The sequence below is a fragment of the Microtus oregoni genome, unplaced genomic scaffold (genome assembly GCF_018167655.1).
Source record: "Microtus oregoni isolate MIOR12 unplaced genomic scaffold, Mior012 000002F_ref0000024, whole genome shotgun sequence".
Taxonomy (NCBI): domain Eukaryota; kingdom Metazoa; phylum Chordata; class Mammalia; order Rodentia; family Cricetidae; genus Microtus; species Microtus oregoni.
Window position 1 is genome coordinate 59,613,976 of NW_024543061.1, and position 15,542 is coordinate 59,629,517.

General features: G+C 44.9%; 1 protein-coding gene across 11 annotated transcripts in view; it reads right to left on the bottom strand.

The window, feature by feature from the left end:
- Cacna1c (calcium voltage-gated channel subunit alpha1 C) overlaps nt 1-15,542 on the bottom strand; it is a 665,087-nt gene that overhangs the window by 69,636 nt on the left and 579,909 nt on the right. For all 11 annotated transcript variants that reach the window (XM_041642573.1, XM_041642544.1, XM_041642566.1 and 8 more), the window contains 6 exons: nt 7,156-7,263; nt 6,439-6,491; nt 6,035-6,181; nt 4,304-4,505; nt 2,334-2,492; nt 1,633-1,743 (listed from right to left, as the gene is read on the bottom strand). In XM_041642573.1, coding sequence (XP_041498507.1) covers nt 1,633-1,743; nt 2,334-2,492; nt 4,304-4,505; nt 6,035-6,181; nt 6,439-6,491; nt 7,156-7,263 — 780 coding nt within the window. The remainder of the gene's footprint in view (nt 1-1,632; nt 1,744-2,333; nt 2,493-4,303; nt 4,506-6,034; nt 6,182-6,438; nt 6,492-7,155; nt 7,264-15,542) is intronic.

Here is a 15,542-nt window from a genome sequence, read left to right on the forward strand (position 1 = left end):
TCATGGGCTTCCCAGGGCAGGTAGCTTGGTGCTAGAGACATGATACAGAAAGTCTGTCCACAGTGGGCTCTGGAGATCCCTCAGACACCAGGACCATATCTGAGTCCACTGTGGGATGATCAAAGACTAAATATTTAAGTCATATATTTCATGCCCAAAGTGAAAGTGATGGCAGCTTCCTGAGAGGCTGAAAACTGGGACTGAAGCCCAGCAATCCTGCACTCCTTGCCTGGCTCAGGATGCATGGGTGATGCTTCTGTATTCTCAGGCACGGAACCTGGAACAGGGCGACATGTGGGTGGCAATGCTTGCGGGTTCCAGAGAAGGTGGCCACAACAACTTGGTGGCCTTGTCCAGGGCAGAACACCGATTATCCCTTAATGGGTCTGAACTTAGAGAGAACTACGACAAAGAATGTATGTCCTTCTTGGAGGTAGGGAAACACCGTTGTTACGGTTGTTCCAGATGAGGCTCACTAGGAGTCTCTGGAAAGTACTCAAGATTCCTCCGTGTCCTGTGGCTGAAAGGAAGGACCAGTGTTTCTGAACCTTGCATGGACTATGTTTACGTGACTTAAATGTCTCTGCTCTTCTGAAAAGTATTCAGCAGAGCCCTTGCCAAGGACGCACCCTTGTGACACTCCACTCTTTCCTTAATAATTACATAGTTGATTCTGGGTATGTTGTCAAAACATGCACTATAACACGATCTAGCTGGAGATTTGTCTTTTTGCCCCCTGCTGCTCTGTATTGCATCTGGTAAAGCTGGTGAAGGAGGGGGAGAGGAAGCCTGGGAAATTGGTTAATGTTTCAAATCTCTAAGTGTGCGTCTCCAGGCACGTCCTTTTCGCCACTCTCCAGGCCATGTTAGGGCAGCCACAGGAGCTACTGAGCTGTGGCTACAGCTGCCCTCTGAAGAGGCTGTCAGTCGCAGGCCAGTGCCTAGCGGAGATTCTGGCCTTCTATGCAGGTCACGGACTGTAGGCACTACTTCCATAGTCTACTCTGCTGTCACCTGGGACGGCGGGCAGGCCGGTGAGGAAGAGTGACAGGTGGTCAGTTTTGTCAGTTCCCTCTCACTCAGACAGTGCTAGCCCCCCTCTTCGATGAGGTGCTGTTTGCGAGAAGTGACATAAGAAAATCTGCAGGCAACTGCTCGTCCTGTGCTGAGGACAAAGGGAGCAATGGCAGTGTCTCTGACCGTGGTCCATGGCATGGAGGACTGGGTCCTGAGCAAACACAGGCCCAGCCTGCACTTCTCACAGTCACCTGCTCTGCACGACACATGGAATGGGAGAGGGGTATATCAGGGACCTTCCCAGATCTGGGGCGCTGGGCCAGGAGAAGTTTGGTTTGCCAGGTTGTGGGAAATGGGAGGGGAAGGGGTGTGGCTGAGCTCATGGAAAGACCACAGCTCTGCTCACGGAGAAATCTATTTCCCAGTCATGGACAAAACTACAAGGTAAGGTTGTATTTCAAGGAGTTGGCCTGGTTCACCTCTTGGCCAGTGTAGCTTTTAGAGCACTCCTCAGGGAAGGGATGGCCCTTCACTGGGCCGTTCTCCCGCCACATCCCTCGTCCTGTGGACACATGCCCACCCGGTCCCATCAACAGCTCTTTCTCAGAGGCCTACCTTGGGTTTGAAGGCAATGAGCTTCAGGATCATCTCCACTGTGAAGAGGCCAGTGAACAGCATGTTGAGGATATTCATGGCGATTTTGAAGAGGCAGCTCTGGCCATAATGCTAAGAGGAAGGAAGGGGAAGACCACGAACATGAGGCTGAAGTCCTCTGACTCTTTATCACCTTTGTCCCGCTTTCTCAGATGCCTCCATGTCTGCAGAGATCTTCCTTGAGCCATCCTCAGAAGGCTACCCACCATGCCTTGGGCAGGCAGGCAAACCCTGGAGTCATTGCAAGCTCTTGCCTTTCCTACTGTGTGAGAGCTGGGTAGCAGAGATCTGAGTTCCTGATGATTGGGCATGATGACTTCTAGATGTTTCTGGCACATGAGAGCCCTGGCACAAACTGACTTCCTTGTAGGTAGGATTTGAATCCACCTCCACACCCATGCCTTATGATGACGACTCCAAGCTTACTCTCATGGTTCTCTACCTCCTCTATTCCCTGTTATCAATCTAGGGCCCCGGGGATTCTTCCATAAGCTCTCAGAGGAACCCCATCCCTGAGAAGGGCTACTTGTCTTTCTCTCACTCTTCTGACTCCCTGACTGTCCCAGCTGTAGGCAGTGACCACTTGGCCTGGCCTTGCGGCTCCTTTTACTACATCTTTCCCCAGCACTTTCCCTAGGCTAGCCCCCCACCCATAGACTGACCTGCATGGCCAGGCAGATGGTGTTGAGCAGGATAAGGACGAACATCAGATACTCGAAGTAGGTAGAGTTGACCACATACCACACTTTATACTGGTGCTGGTTCTTGGGGATGTACCTTCGCAAGGGTCGGGCCTTGAGGGCATATTCCACACATTGTCTCTGGAAGGGAAGGAGGAGAAGTGAAGGCACGTGGAGGAAGAGTGGGGGTGACAGAGGGTGTGGGACAATAAAAGGCAGGATGCTTGCAAAACCACAACCCAGGAAGGTGTTCTCAGGCTCTGCTCACACGTGTGGCATGTAATGGCTTTTGATTTTTCTGGCATCCCTTGTCAAGGACAGAGGCCCCTTCCAGCAACTCTTCTTCAGATTGCAAGCAATGAGCTCAGCTCCTTTTCTCCAACCGGTAATGACTGGTGCATTGCTCAGCAAGTGCTTGGCGCCTCATAAATACCGATTGGCTCATAGCTCTCATTGGCTTTGTCCCACACCACAAATTCTCCATGGGGTATTTCTTGCCTAATTTGTTTTTTTTTAATCCTAAATCCTTCTTCCTTCTTGTTGAGCATCTACATGATCAGAAGACACAGAACTGTCAAGAGAGGAACTCTTGTTCTAACTAGAGTCTTGGGAATACAGAAAATGTCAGGCAATCTCTATGCACAGCACCCAAATCTCTAAATCAGGAAGCAGAAAACCAGCCACTGTAGCCTGCTTGACCCTTGACCTCCATGCTTAATCCCCAAGTCTTGCTGATCTGACCTGTTTTTATATCTGTTAGGTCAGGTTCTCTACACACTTCATCTATGCTTCCTTCCTTCTCTTTCTTTCAATGCTACACAGTAGCCCAAATGTTGAATCTAAAGCTAAATAGCAGATATCAAAGCCCACAAAGGGTCCAGCTTTCCTGTCAAGCACAGAGCTGGGCACACTGGGCTGTATCCTCATGAGCTGGCTTTATTTAGAACATGTTTTCACTGGGAGGGCAAAGGGAGCTGAGGTTTCAGACCAATGTCCAATCCTAACAGCACCTTACTCACCCAGGGGAGCTGAGAGAGCACATTCTAAGACCTTAGTGTCACCATGCCACACCCCCTTAAGACTCTTCTCTCGACCCCTGCTCAGACCTCTGTTTTGCTTGAAAAGCCATCTAAGTGGTTTCTTAAAACTGTTCTCTTGGCCATCCCAAGCTCTCTCTTTACAACAATGTTCTAGTCGCTCCTTTGACAATTAGTGTAGGAGGTCCTTCTGTCAATGTGCTGCTTTTACTGGTTAATGAATAAAGAAACTAGCTTGGCCTGATAGGGTAGAACAGAGCTAGGCAGGGAAAACTAAACTCAATGCTGGGAGAAAGGAAGGTGGAGTGAAGAGAAGCCATGTAGCCCCGTCAGAGACAGATTTCAGTCAGAATCTTGCCGGTAAGCCACAGCCTCGTGACAATACCCATATTAATAGAAATGGGTTAAATTAAGATGTAAGAACTAGCCAATAAGAAGTTAGAGCTAATGGGCCAACAGTGATTTAATTAATACAGTTTCTGTGTGGTTATTTTGGGGCTGAGCAGCCAGGAACTAACAAGTGTCCTCATACTACAGACAATGATGCTAACATACCTGGGCATAAAGTAACTTCCTAATTTTTGGATATGACATAAATTTCTTTTTTCCATGTTGTCTGAAACAAAGTATTGCTAAGGGGAAGTTTAACAAATATTCGCTGATTGATCGTATTTTCCAGATCTGGGATTTGGGAGGATTTCATGTCTGTCAGGTCTGAGAAAGACTGGATCCACATTTCTGCCACAGGGATTTGGAACAAAAACCCTGTTCTAGTGCATGACAGGACAGAGAACATTAGCATCCACACACATCTCTCTAAGTCCCGTAGGCTCTCTTCTAATGACTCTTGGGCAGCCAACTTCTGCCCTTCCTTCTGGGGTCCCGGCTTTCCTCCTTTCCTTCCCAGAAAGCTACCTGGTTCTTGTCCAGCTCACAGTTCTTGTACTCTTGCTCCCCCTGCTCCTGGAAGGTGACAATGACGAAACCCACGAAGATGTTCATCATGAAGAAGGCAATGATGATGATGTAGATGATGAAGAAGATGGAGATCTCCACACGGTAGTTGTAGATGGGGCCCTTGTCTTCTGTGTGGGAGTCGATGGAACGGTACAGCAGCCTACAGGAGGAGACAGGCTCACAGAGTGAACTGGAGAAGCAGTGTCACCTCCATGAGATGATGGCACCACTGCTCCCAGGGATCCCTGCAATCAAAGGAAACAGCTCCAGGCTGGGGCCAGAGGGTCTGGGGCTCAAGTCCCTTCTAGGCAAAGCAATGAATCTCTTTGGCACTGAGTCCACAACTGTCAAGTGGAAATGATAATTCCCTACTTTCCTAACTGACAGAGCAGCTGATATAATATATACACAGTGTTTTGAAACTGTCAAGAGCTGTTGAACTGTAACATCCATCACTGACACCAATTTCAAATACAGAAGTATTGGTAAATATTGAAACAGCTTTGCAAACTGGCATGGGCTAAAGGAGGTGAGGCCAAACAAAAAGTAAACCTGAGGAAAAAATATTCATTTAGATAAAATAAAACTAGCATGACCTTAGATTATTCACATTATCTACAGTAGTTCAGATTACACACACACACACACACACACACACACACACACACACACACACACGTCTGCCATACATTGCAGGCTGGGCTGTGGGGTCAGAATTATTTCTTTCTCTTCTATTGTAATTTCCCTGGCATATGGCTATTCTCCAAGTATCGCTTATATATTGCCATATAACAATGGCAAATCCCATCCATGCACTGTTGGATGGGGACACAGTTGTTTAAACCAAGACACAAAGGGCACTAGATGAGCCAGCCTGCTACCAGCCATGCTGTGTGAGGACCAATGAGCTGGTCCTGTAGGGAAACTATCACATCTGCAGAGGAACTGGGTCCCTGGCTTTTGTCTCTTTCTTAGTTGACAGTGTCAATGTAGACAAGGCTTTCCCCAAGGAGACTAGTACACAGTCTAATGGGACAGAGACCTCCTGGTTACCTTTACCCATACCAGCTACACTGGTAAACTAGAACTCTGGTGATCAAAGGTTTACACAGAGAAATTCTGTATTTGACTCAGAAATGCCATAAAGATAATGGCAGGGACTTCTAATCCTGTGACTCATACTGATCTTGGGGAAAGGAGTTAAAAGGTATCCATTTTTGGTTGGGATTTCTAAGATGCTGCAGATGTATTGAGTGGTACAGCACTTGCATGACATGCACAAGGTCCTCAGGGAAATCCTCTGCATCCCCATCTCCTATAATACCTTTTATAAGAGATAGTTTCTGTTTTTGAGACAGAGTCTCACTATGTAGTTTTGGCTGGCTTGGAACTCACTACATAGTCTAGACTAGCCTCAAACTCAGAGATTCTGTCTCAGAGTTTTATCTGCTTCTGGCTCCCCAGTGCTGGGATTAAAGGTGTGCACCCCTATGTCCAGCTAAAAGTCTATGTTTCTGTGGCGATCATGTTCTGTGAGAATTCTCGAAGCACTCTCACTGGCCGGGGACAACACCAGTATGACCTCTGGGAAGAATTCAGAGAAAGTATAAGACTTTGGATAATACATAGACAGTCAGTGTCTAGACTCTAATGTTAGGGCTGTGAGCCTTGGTATTCATTCATACTCACTCTGGCCACCCCTCAAAGGTGGAGACGGTGAAGAGGGCCATCATGGCTGCCAGAACATTGTCAAAGTCAAACTTGCTGTTCTCCCAGCTTCGAGGCTGGATAATAGGGTGGTCAACTTCTCCATCTTTGTATGTGATGTAGTTACCCCTGAGAAAGGGAGAGAAAGGTAATCACAGAATGTCCTATATCTCTACCATCCTGGCATGCTGGGTAGGATGCAAACACATTATCCCAGCTATCAGAAGCCTCAGTGGCTTGAACTTTGAGGAATAAAGTCACATGTCACAAAAGTGAGGTCATATAATGAAATGGTAGGAGGACAGTCTTCACTCCTCTCTAACCAAGCCACCAGCCTCCCCTGAGTTAACCAGCCCTGGCTCTGCAGCCTCTTAGCTTAAACTCACTTGCATTCTGCCTCCGTCTGTTTGGAGCTATCCGAGCAGGTATAGAGCTTCCCCTAGAAGAGAAGAACAAAGTGATTAGGCAGGCTCCGCAAGGGGTGGGTCTGCCAGAAGACCATCAATAAGCTTCAGGGATAACGGGTGAAAGATGAACAGAGTTCAGATGTGGAGGACGTGGTTCACATTCGGAGCCCAGAGTGCACTTAGATTCATAAGCAGGGAGCCAACCTTTGAAGACTGCTCTCTAGGAAGGTCTTGAGAGGAAGAAAGAAGGGGATCTGGGATTGGAGGGAGTTCATGGGAGGAAGTCAGTGGAAATTTATATAGTGGAGGGTGAGGGACAGAGAGAGTGCTTCAGGTGAGAGACTAGCAGAACTAAAGAGATGGAAGCAGAAAAGAAGAGGCCGTCCAGGCCTCTGGCTGGGTGGTGTAGGGGAGGGGTGGCATAACAGAGAACACAGAGGCCTTGAGCTGGGAGAGGCAGAGCAGGTTTCCCTCTACTCTCTTGGTCTAAGAAGCTCAAGTAGGTTGTGGGGAGAGGTCACGGTGCCTCAGGTCTGATTGACAGGTTGTCGTCTGAGGTCACAGTGTCTCAGGTCTGACAGGTTGTAGTTTCAGGTCGTACTGTTCTGCACACCTGACCTAGACTGATGTCCCCTCTTGCATCTTTGGCTCCCTTCCCTGGAATGCTGATGAGAGGGGAAGGAGGCGGGACTTTACCTTGAAGAGCTGGACCCCAATGCAGGCGAACATGAACTGCAGCAGAGTGGTGACTATTACAATGTTCCCAATGGTCCGGATGGCCACAAACACACACTGGACCACGTGCTGCAATGGGAAGAAGAATGGGATAAGGTTTCAGCCTAAGCAGGCTTGAGCCAGTCCCAGGGCCCCTCCACACAGGCAGCACAGACAGATCCTATGCTCCACTGAGTGGGAGAAAGCGTCCAGGCAACCTTTCCAGAGTCATGATGATGGAACTCAGAATGCGAAGGGCTCCTTGGACTCTGGGAAATGACAGGGATATAAGCCCTTCCTTCCAAACTCCTGTCTGAGTGGTGAAAATACCAAACAATGCTAACTCAAAAATGTCTTCTCCCTTGCCTTCACCCTACTTTTGAATCAATCCGATTACCCTGATGTAGAGTAAGTCTTGTAATTACTCTCGAGCCAGTCCTGTAACTGCCCCGTAGATGACTTCTAGGAACCAGTTACTAACTACCCACATAAATCCTAGTCCCTGACCAAGAGGGACAACACCTTCCTTAGTGTTCTGGCCTTTCTCTGTCTATAAAGAATAAATAATTTTTTTTTTCTGTCTTGGTGGAAATCTTGGCACTCAAATCTTGACCGTGATTTTCACCTAACACTGTGGTGACCTAAACAGGAGACCCTTCTTTTATTTCCTTGTTCCCCTTTCACTCTGGAGCCTGTAGTAATTGGCTGAATCCACCGGCAACTGAAAATCTCTGGCTGGGTCTAATCTTCAGGGATATCCAAAGGCCTACAGGGTAGGTGACTCCGGATGGCCGGCATCAATCCTTTTGTCTCCTTGTGGAAGGCCTTATTCCACACTTGGAGCTGATGGACCCTAACTAAAGCTATTCTTTGGTGGATCACTAAGGCAGTAAGGAAAAGGACGGTCCACTATAGCCTGGAAGTGGGAGGAGCTGTTGCTTCTTTCTGGGAATCTCGTGGGACTCCCCCTTTCTAATCTCCCCTCACTACTCTTTTTCCATACGTTGAATACTACCAGACCTCAATGAACCTCCTAGCTGATGGTGATCCTCTTTCAGGAACATTGTGAGTTAAAAGGGGAATTTTAGGAGGACTTTGACTCTGTTGGCGGGAGAGAAAAGACTTCACTTTTCAGATGGGAAGCTCCGTTTCATCTCTCACTTGGTGTGCCCAAGTGCAAGGTCCACCACTCCTTCAGCTTGTTAGAGACAGCTTTGAGAGTGTCTTCAGGGAAGACGCTGATGGGGTAGGGACACCCCTCTGTTCTCCTTTTACCAGCCAAGGTTGCCTCTCCTTGGGGTGTTGGGGAATGCGCCCCCTTCATTGGCCTTATCCTGGCTTTTTACTCCACATGACTGTTTTTCTTTTCCCTGTATGTGATGGTTATTGCCAATTATTGCTTGACAGGATCTGGGATCACCTAGGAGACATCCTCCAGGCAATTTATGAGGGATTATTTAACTTCTGGGATGCCTGTGAGAAGTTATGCTAATTAGGTTAACTGAGGTGGGAAACCCTATATGAAAATTTGAGCAGCGCCATTGCCTGGCTTTGGGTCCTGGTTAGAAGAAAGGAAAAGGCCACTGAACACAAACATTCTTTACTCTCTGATTTCCTACTGTCATGTGACCAGTAGCTTCGGGCTCTGCTGCATGGTTTTGTGCCATTATGTACTGTATCCTTGAACTTGAACTAAAGTAAATCATGTTCCCCTTGATCTACTTTAGTTAGATTATTTGTTTTTATCACAGTAATAGGAAAAGAAGCTAAGACATCATAGGGGTTACCATGGGGAATGCCCAACTGATCTCCTTTGGGTTGTCAACTCTTCTTCAGAGTACAAGAACACAGAACATGTGGCTAAAATGTTGACATCTGTGCCTGTGGTTTTCTTTCCTGGCTAGAATTTCTGATCTACAGGAAAGACCTACAGGAGAGACCTACAGGAAGCCAGACTTTCAGTTTCCTCAAGATTTTCTCAGAATTTCCCTTCTCTAATAGCTGGTAGTCAAATCCCGATTTTCTGACCCCCCTCCCTCCTGGGGCTGTTATATCCACTCCTGGACCATAACTTCTGGCCATTTAACGGCCCATGATGACTTCTCTCTACTCGCAGCCCAGCCATGCCTGCAGTCTCAGCCCTGCTCTGGCTTCCTCCCGAGGCCTAGCTTTCTTCCTCTCTGATACAAGGCAGAGTTCTTTCTCAATGCTCGGGCTCACTGCCCAAATGAACTCTCTTACACACTGACTTGAGAACGTCAGAAGGAAAAAATTCAATAAACAAAATTATCCCCTCTCGTTTGAACATCGACGAACACTAACTGCCTTACCCCATCCACCTAATATAGACATCATTGTTGTTTGCCTTCATTGGGCCCTTCTCAATGTTTAAGTGAAGCTCTATATCTTTGAGATATAAATTTCCTACCTAGTTGCTACTAAAAAGCATATCTGATTATGTTGTGTCTGTCAACGGCAATTATTTTTATGTGATTGGTTTTTATGGGTCATTTTGTGTCCCAAGAAAAACTGAACAACAAAATCGGTGGCTATTTATTTATCTTTCAAGAAGTTAGCAAGTGCTATTCTTGGTATATGCTTTGTTTTAAGATTCATACGCATGCACATAAATATAAGCACTTTAAAGACTATTTTTAACTGCTACAAACACTTGAAAAACACATTTTCAAGGTCCTTATCTAGCCAAGCCTAGGTAAGAGACAACACTAAAACTATAAAAAACAAAACTGTCATTTAAAGAACCGATTAACCTACTTAAAGGTAGACAATGACATCTTAAGATTTACAGATAATCCTAACATGTTTCCTTACAACATAAACACAATTTTTCCTTTTCATTCTATTTAGAGTAATAACTTACTGTTCCTTCTGGTTTAAAGAAGGAGAAAATATAAAAAAGGAGAAAATACTTTAAATAAGACATTGGCTAAACGATTAAAACCTTTACTATAAAGGTAAATAAACTGACCCAAAAGTAAAGGTGATAAAAAGGATAGAGACAGAACGCCTCATTTTAATGCTGCCTTCTGGTTGCCATGTAGACCTAAATGACAAGCCATTGCCTTTTAGGCAGAGACAACTTCTAAATGCTTATTATAAGAAGGCTAAAGTCTTGCCGGGCAGTGATGGCACATGTCTTTAACCCCAGCACTCAGGAGGCAGAGGCAGGTGGATCTCTTGGGTTTGAGGCCATCCTGGTCCATAAAGTGAATTCCAGGACAGCCAAGGCTACAGCGAGAAATCCTGTCTCAAAAAATAAAGGGCTTAAATCTTAAAACAAATAATGTAAGTTTGTTGAAAAATGTCTCCAGGACTGTTCACATTTTGTTGTGTTTCAACTTCCTGTGTTTTCTTTTAAATTTTTATATAAATTGAGGCATACTCAAGTTCATTGGTGGAAGTACCACACAGGTGGGTTATAGTAAAGTGGGGGAATCTCTGTCATAGGCCTTTGATGTCACCTGAGGGCATTCTTGGCCAAGGGTTGGTGAAAGTTTGGGATCTGTTGCTGTTTTCCAAAAGGATTTACCTAATAATAAGCTGGTGTTAGATGACACCCAAAGACATGGAGAGCCTAGCAGTGTTGCTATCTCTGTAGAGGAAAAAGGTGAAGGATGGCTTTGTTTTTGGTTCGATTATTCCAAGGACACTCACGTCGCTATTTGCACCAGTGGACTAACCCTGCCAGGACAGTCATCATTTTACCGCATAGGGCTCACAGCTTGGAAAGATGGATGATTGCTTCTCTCCTCTGGCAGCATGCACAGCACTTTCCAGCACCAGGAAAGCTAGCCAGTAGGGATAAAGCTTCCAGGTCAGCTTGATTTCCCCGTGTTCCATGACTCAAGTACCTGGTACCGTCAACAGTAGGGTCTTACTGTCAAGTTCTGGAGGGTAACTAAGAATAATGGCAATAGCTTATAATGTTTGGGGGTTTATGGGACCCCACTTGTCAAGAGGAGAGAGATTGGCACAAGGCCCTCCCTCTAGCTGAGGAGCTATTGGTGATTGGTAGCTGTTGGGAGAAGGAGAGCCCATTTCCCTTAAGGGTATGACTCCTGTAAATCAACCATGATCCAGGGGATGGTCTCACATTCAAGAGTATTTGGGTAGCACAAAGTAGACTCAATGGATAAAAAAAAAAAAAAAGAGGACATGAAGTTGGGTGAACAGGTAGGTGGGGGTGGATCTAGGCGAAATAAGAGTAGCAGGGATGAGTAGGATCAAAATATATTGCATGAGATTCTCAAAGAATTAATAAAATATTATTAAAATACTTTCAATATTGTAAAGCCTAAAAATTAAAAAAAGAGATGACACTGGTATGACTAAATTGGCTATAAAGAAAGGTTATTAAAAATACCTCGAGATAAAACTGATGCTTGAATAGAATGAAAAAGAAAAGGCCCAGAGAACTAGGGTATTCTATTTTATGCTTTTATCAAGTAAACCATTTGAAACTTAGTGATTAGATTTCATGTGAATGTTAAAATACTAAGGCTGTGTGTTTACCAATGGGGTAAAGCCTTCTTTAGCTGGATGGCCACTGCCTCCATAGTAGGAGAAATGTTATTAAAAAGAATTACTTGAAAAAAAATTATTCCTATTTGGGGACATGCCTGTTAAATCACTTAACAATTGCAAAACTTATTTTAGTAGACAATATTTAAAACTATTTTAAAACTTTGATCTATTGTACAAAATTCTATCCCCCTGCCTGTGATCTTCAGTCTTTTAGGTTGGTGGGTAAGTAACCATATTACACCAGCTGTTCAAAACTAAAGCATTTGCTTCCTTAGCATATAGCATTCTTGTTGGCTCTCTGAAATCTAAAATCTACTTACCCTCTTTGAAAACATTTATTATCCCTTTATAAAATAATTATTGGGTGTCCCATTAAATTAAGTTAACCAATGAACCATCTTTTTTTGTCCAATTTGACCCAAGCTAGACTTATCTGGAAAGGGAAACCTCAACTGAGAAAATGTTTCCATCAGATTGCTTATAATGTGGGACTAATGATTCCTGTGGGAAGGCCCAGTCCACTGGGTGCAGCGCCTCTTGCAGACAGTCCTGTGGTGTATAAGAAAGCAGACTGAGCAAGTCATAAAGAGCAAACCAATAAGCAGCACTCCTCCATGGCTTCTGCTTCCATTCCTGCCTTCTTGCTCCTATCCTGACTTCCCTTTAAGATGGACTACAACCCTAAGCTTAAAAAAAAAAATCTTGTTTTTGGTCATCATGATAGTTAATCTTGGCTGTCAACTAGACTATACCTTGAGTCAATGAAAACCCCAGTAATATGGGAATGCCTATGAAGGATTTTCTTGATTACATCATTTAAGGTGGGAAGATGTCCCTAAATCTGGGACACACTTTCTGGTGGCAGCCTACATTAAAGGACAAGAAAAAGGAAACTTGTGCTGTTTGCTGCTTGCCCCTCTTCCATCGGCAAGCACCTCTATCCTGTTGCTGAGGCCTTCCTTTGTTCGTGATAGAACCTACTTCTTTGGGATTCCAATGTAAAATGAAGAACAACAGCCCTCTAGGACTTCCCTGGGACTCCAGCATGAGACAGGGACTGCTGAGACATTTCAGTCTCTGTGACTGAACAACTACAGAATGCTTGGCCTTTACATTGTAAAGACAGCTATTGTTGGATGATTTGGACCACAGCCCATAAGCCACTTGAATAAATTCCATATATATAGTCATATCATAGCAATAGAAACCTAAGTAGGACATTTTTTTTTTTAAAATCAGGATCATGGGCTATTGCTGTGATGACCTATCCATGTTGTTTTTGTGAGGATTGCAGAAGGACTTTGAAACTTTGTACTGGAAAAACCATTTAGTGCTCATAGCTTTACTGGGATGCTAAAGGAGCTTGGATGACAGGGATGCTGAGAGAGATGCAGATGATGGAGAGGCCTGGCCTGTGATGTTTCAAAGGGATGTTTGAGTGATACTTTGAATCAAGAATCTGGGGCTCTGGTCAGCTGGGACTGAAGAGTTGGCTGTGATTAACAGGAGGCCAGCACCATTAAAGAGAAACCTCTGTTTTGATGGGACAGTGGATGCTGGTTATTGGGAACAGAGAAATTAGCGCTGATCAAGAAAAGACTGGGATCACAGAAGTGAGCCTTTTGGGAGTATTTTCCCAGTTTCGGCACACAGAAGTTGTGCTCCAAAGAGGGCCAAGGCTACATCTCAGGTTGACAGCTGGAGGTGTTACTGGTTTAAAGGCATAATGAAGTCATGGAGAGTAGCTGAGGCCTGGCCCTGGGTAGAAGGGCTGGAACCCCTGAAGAGAGTTCTGGGGAGGCTGTTGGTGAAGGTGTAGTTTTAGTTGCCATGGAGACCCCAGAATATTGGAGACAGCAGTACCACAGGGTGGGTGACTGCCAAGGACCAGCCTAAGCCTATGAGATGAGCTGAAGAAGGGAAGCTGTCCAGGCATGTTGGAGCTCAGAAGACCATGAGTGGGGCCCAGAAGCTAAGTACTGAACATTCAACACTGCTCACTTTTGGTTTTGCTTTTATTTGATTGTGACTGCACCCTGGTTCTTTCCTCTTGGAACAAGAAAGTATTTAACTTAGTTTGAACGTAATAGGAGCCCACAGTTAAAAGATGAAACTCTTATAAGGAAACACTGGATTTTTAAAAAGACCGAACTTTCAAGTGCTGAAAAATTTAAAGACCATGGGACTTAAAAAGTTATATCGTGTTTATATTATGGTATTAATATTAGCATGCCATCTTGGGGATAAGCGAGAAAGGAAACTTCATGGTTTAACAGCAACATGTTTGTGTGTGAAATTAACAAGGGGACAATTCTCCTGGGTGGTTTGTCAACCTGACACAAGCTAGAGTTGTGGGAAGAGGAACCTCAACTGAGAAAATGTTTCCGTCAGATTCTGTAGGCAAGTCTATGGGGCATTTTCCTGATAATGACTGACGTGGAAGGGCACAGTCCATTGGGGGTGGTGCCACCCCTAAGTGGGTAGAAAGCAGGTTGAGTAAGCCACGAAGTGCAAGTCAGTAGGCATCACTCCTCCATGGTTTCTGCTTCAGTTTCTGTGCCTACCCTGGCTTCTCTTCATGATGGGCAATGATTGTAAGCTGAAATAAACTCTTTCTTCCTCAGGTTGCTTTTGGTCATGGTGTTCAACACAGCAAAGGAAACCCAACTATCATCTTTGTTAAAGAGAGACATAAACTGTAAAGAAAATGAAATTACAAAATTTGTGGAAAAATGGATGAATCTGGAAAGTATTATATTGAGTGAGGTAACCCCAACTCAGAAGGACAAAAATTGTACGTTTTCTCTCATATGATGGCTGTCAGATTCAAATAATGTGTTTTGTGTATGTATCCTGGAGAACCTATGGAAGTCTGGGAACTAGCAGTGGGCTAGTGGATGTGGAATACACTTATGAAGAGGGGACAGGTTACAGAAACAAGGTAGAGAAGATGGGAAAGTTTAAGCAGGTCCTGTAGTGATGGGGTTTCAGGAAAAGGGGTGGGGAAAGGGTTGAGCAAAAGGAAGTGTACATGAAGAAGACACATGGGAACTGTGACCTTGAAACCAAAGCAAACATTATAATAAAACGGGAGAACAGGACTCGTATGAAAGGAGGGGACTGTGGATCCTGAGAGCTAAAGGTTTACATGGAGATGGGAGCAAGGGGGTTGGGAAAATCAGAGGTGGTGAATGGGCTAACCAAAATTGAGGCCTTATGAAGGAGTCTTATGAAATGACACCAGTTTTATCAAAAGAGTTAAGAATTCCAGCATGGAGGTGGAGGGGCTTCTGATACCTGACCCTAGCTGAGGAGCTAATGGCACTCTGAGGGACAGGACGGAGAGTTACTGGCTATTGGCATATTGCCAGTGCCCCAGTTGATAACCCTCCCCCAATGCACATATGCACAACACCAATTGGACTGAATTTGTGAGTTGTTTAAGAGAAGAAGTTGGGAGGAAGACAGGAGACGGTAAGGGGAAGTGTGTGGGGGCAGGAGAGAAAGGGGGAGGGATAAGATTGTGATACATTGTATATGCATACACACACACAACTTTTCAACTGGTACCACATGAAAACATGGTCTTTGCAGACGAGTGGATAATGAAAATGTGGTATGTACAAACAGTGGAATTTTTTTTTCAACATAAAGAAAAGTTAATGAAATTTGTTGGAAAATGGATGGAATCGGAGAACTGTATTATGTAAGGTGATCTAGGCACAGAAAGACAACACCTACAAGTTTTCTCATCCATACGCTGGCTTCTAATTAAGTGCGTGTACTTAGGCGGGAGCAAATGAGGGCAATTTCCAGGAAACAAG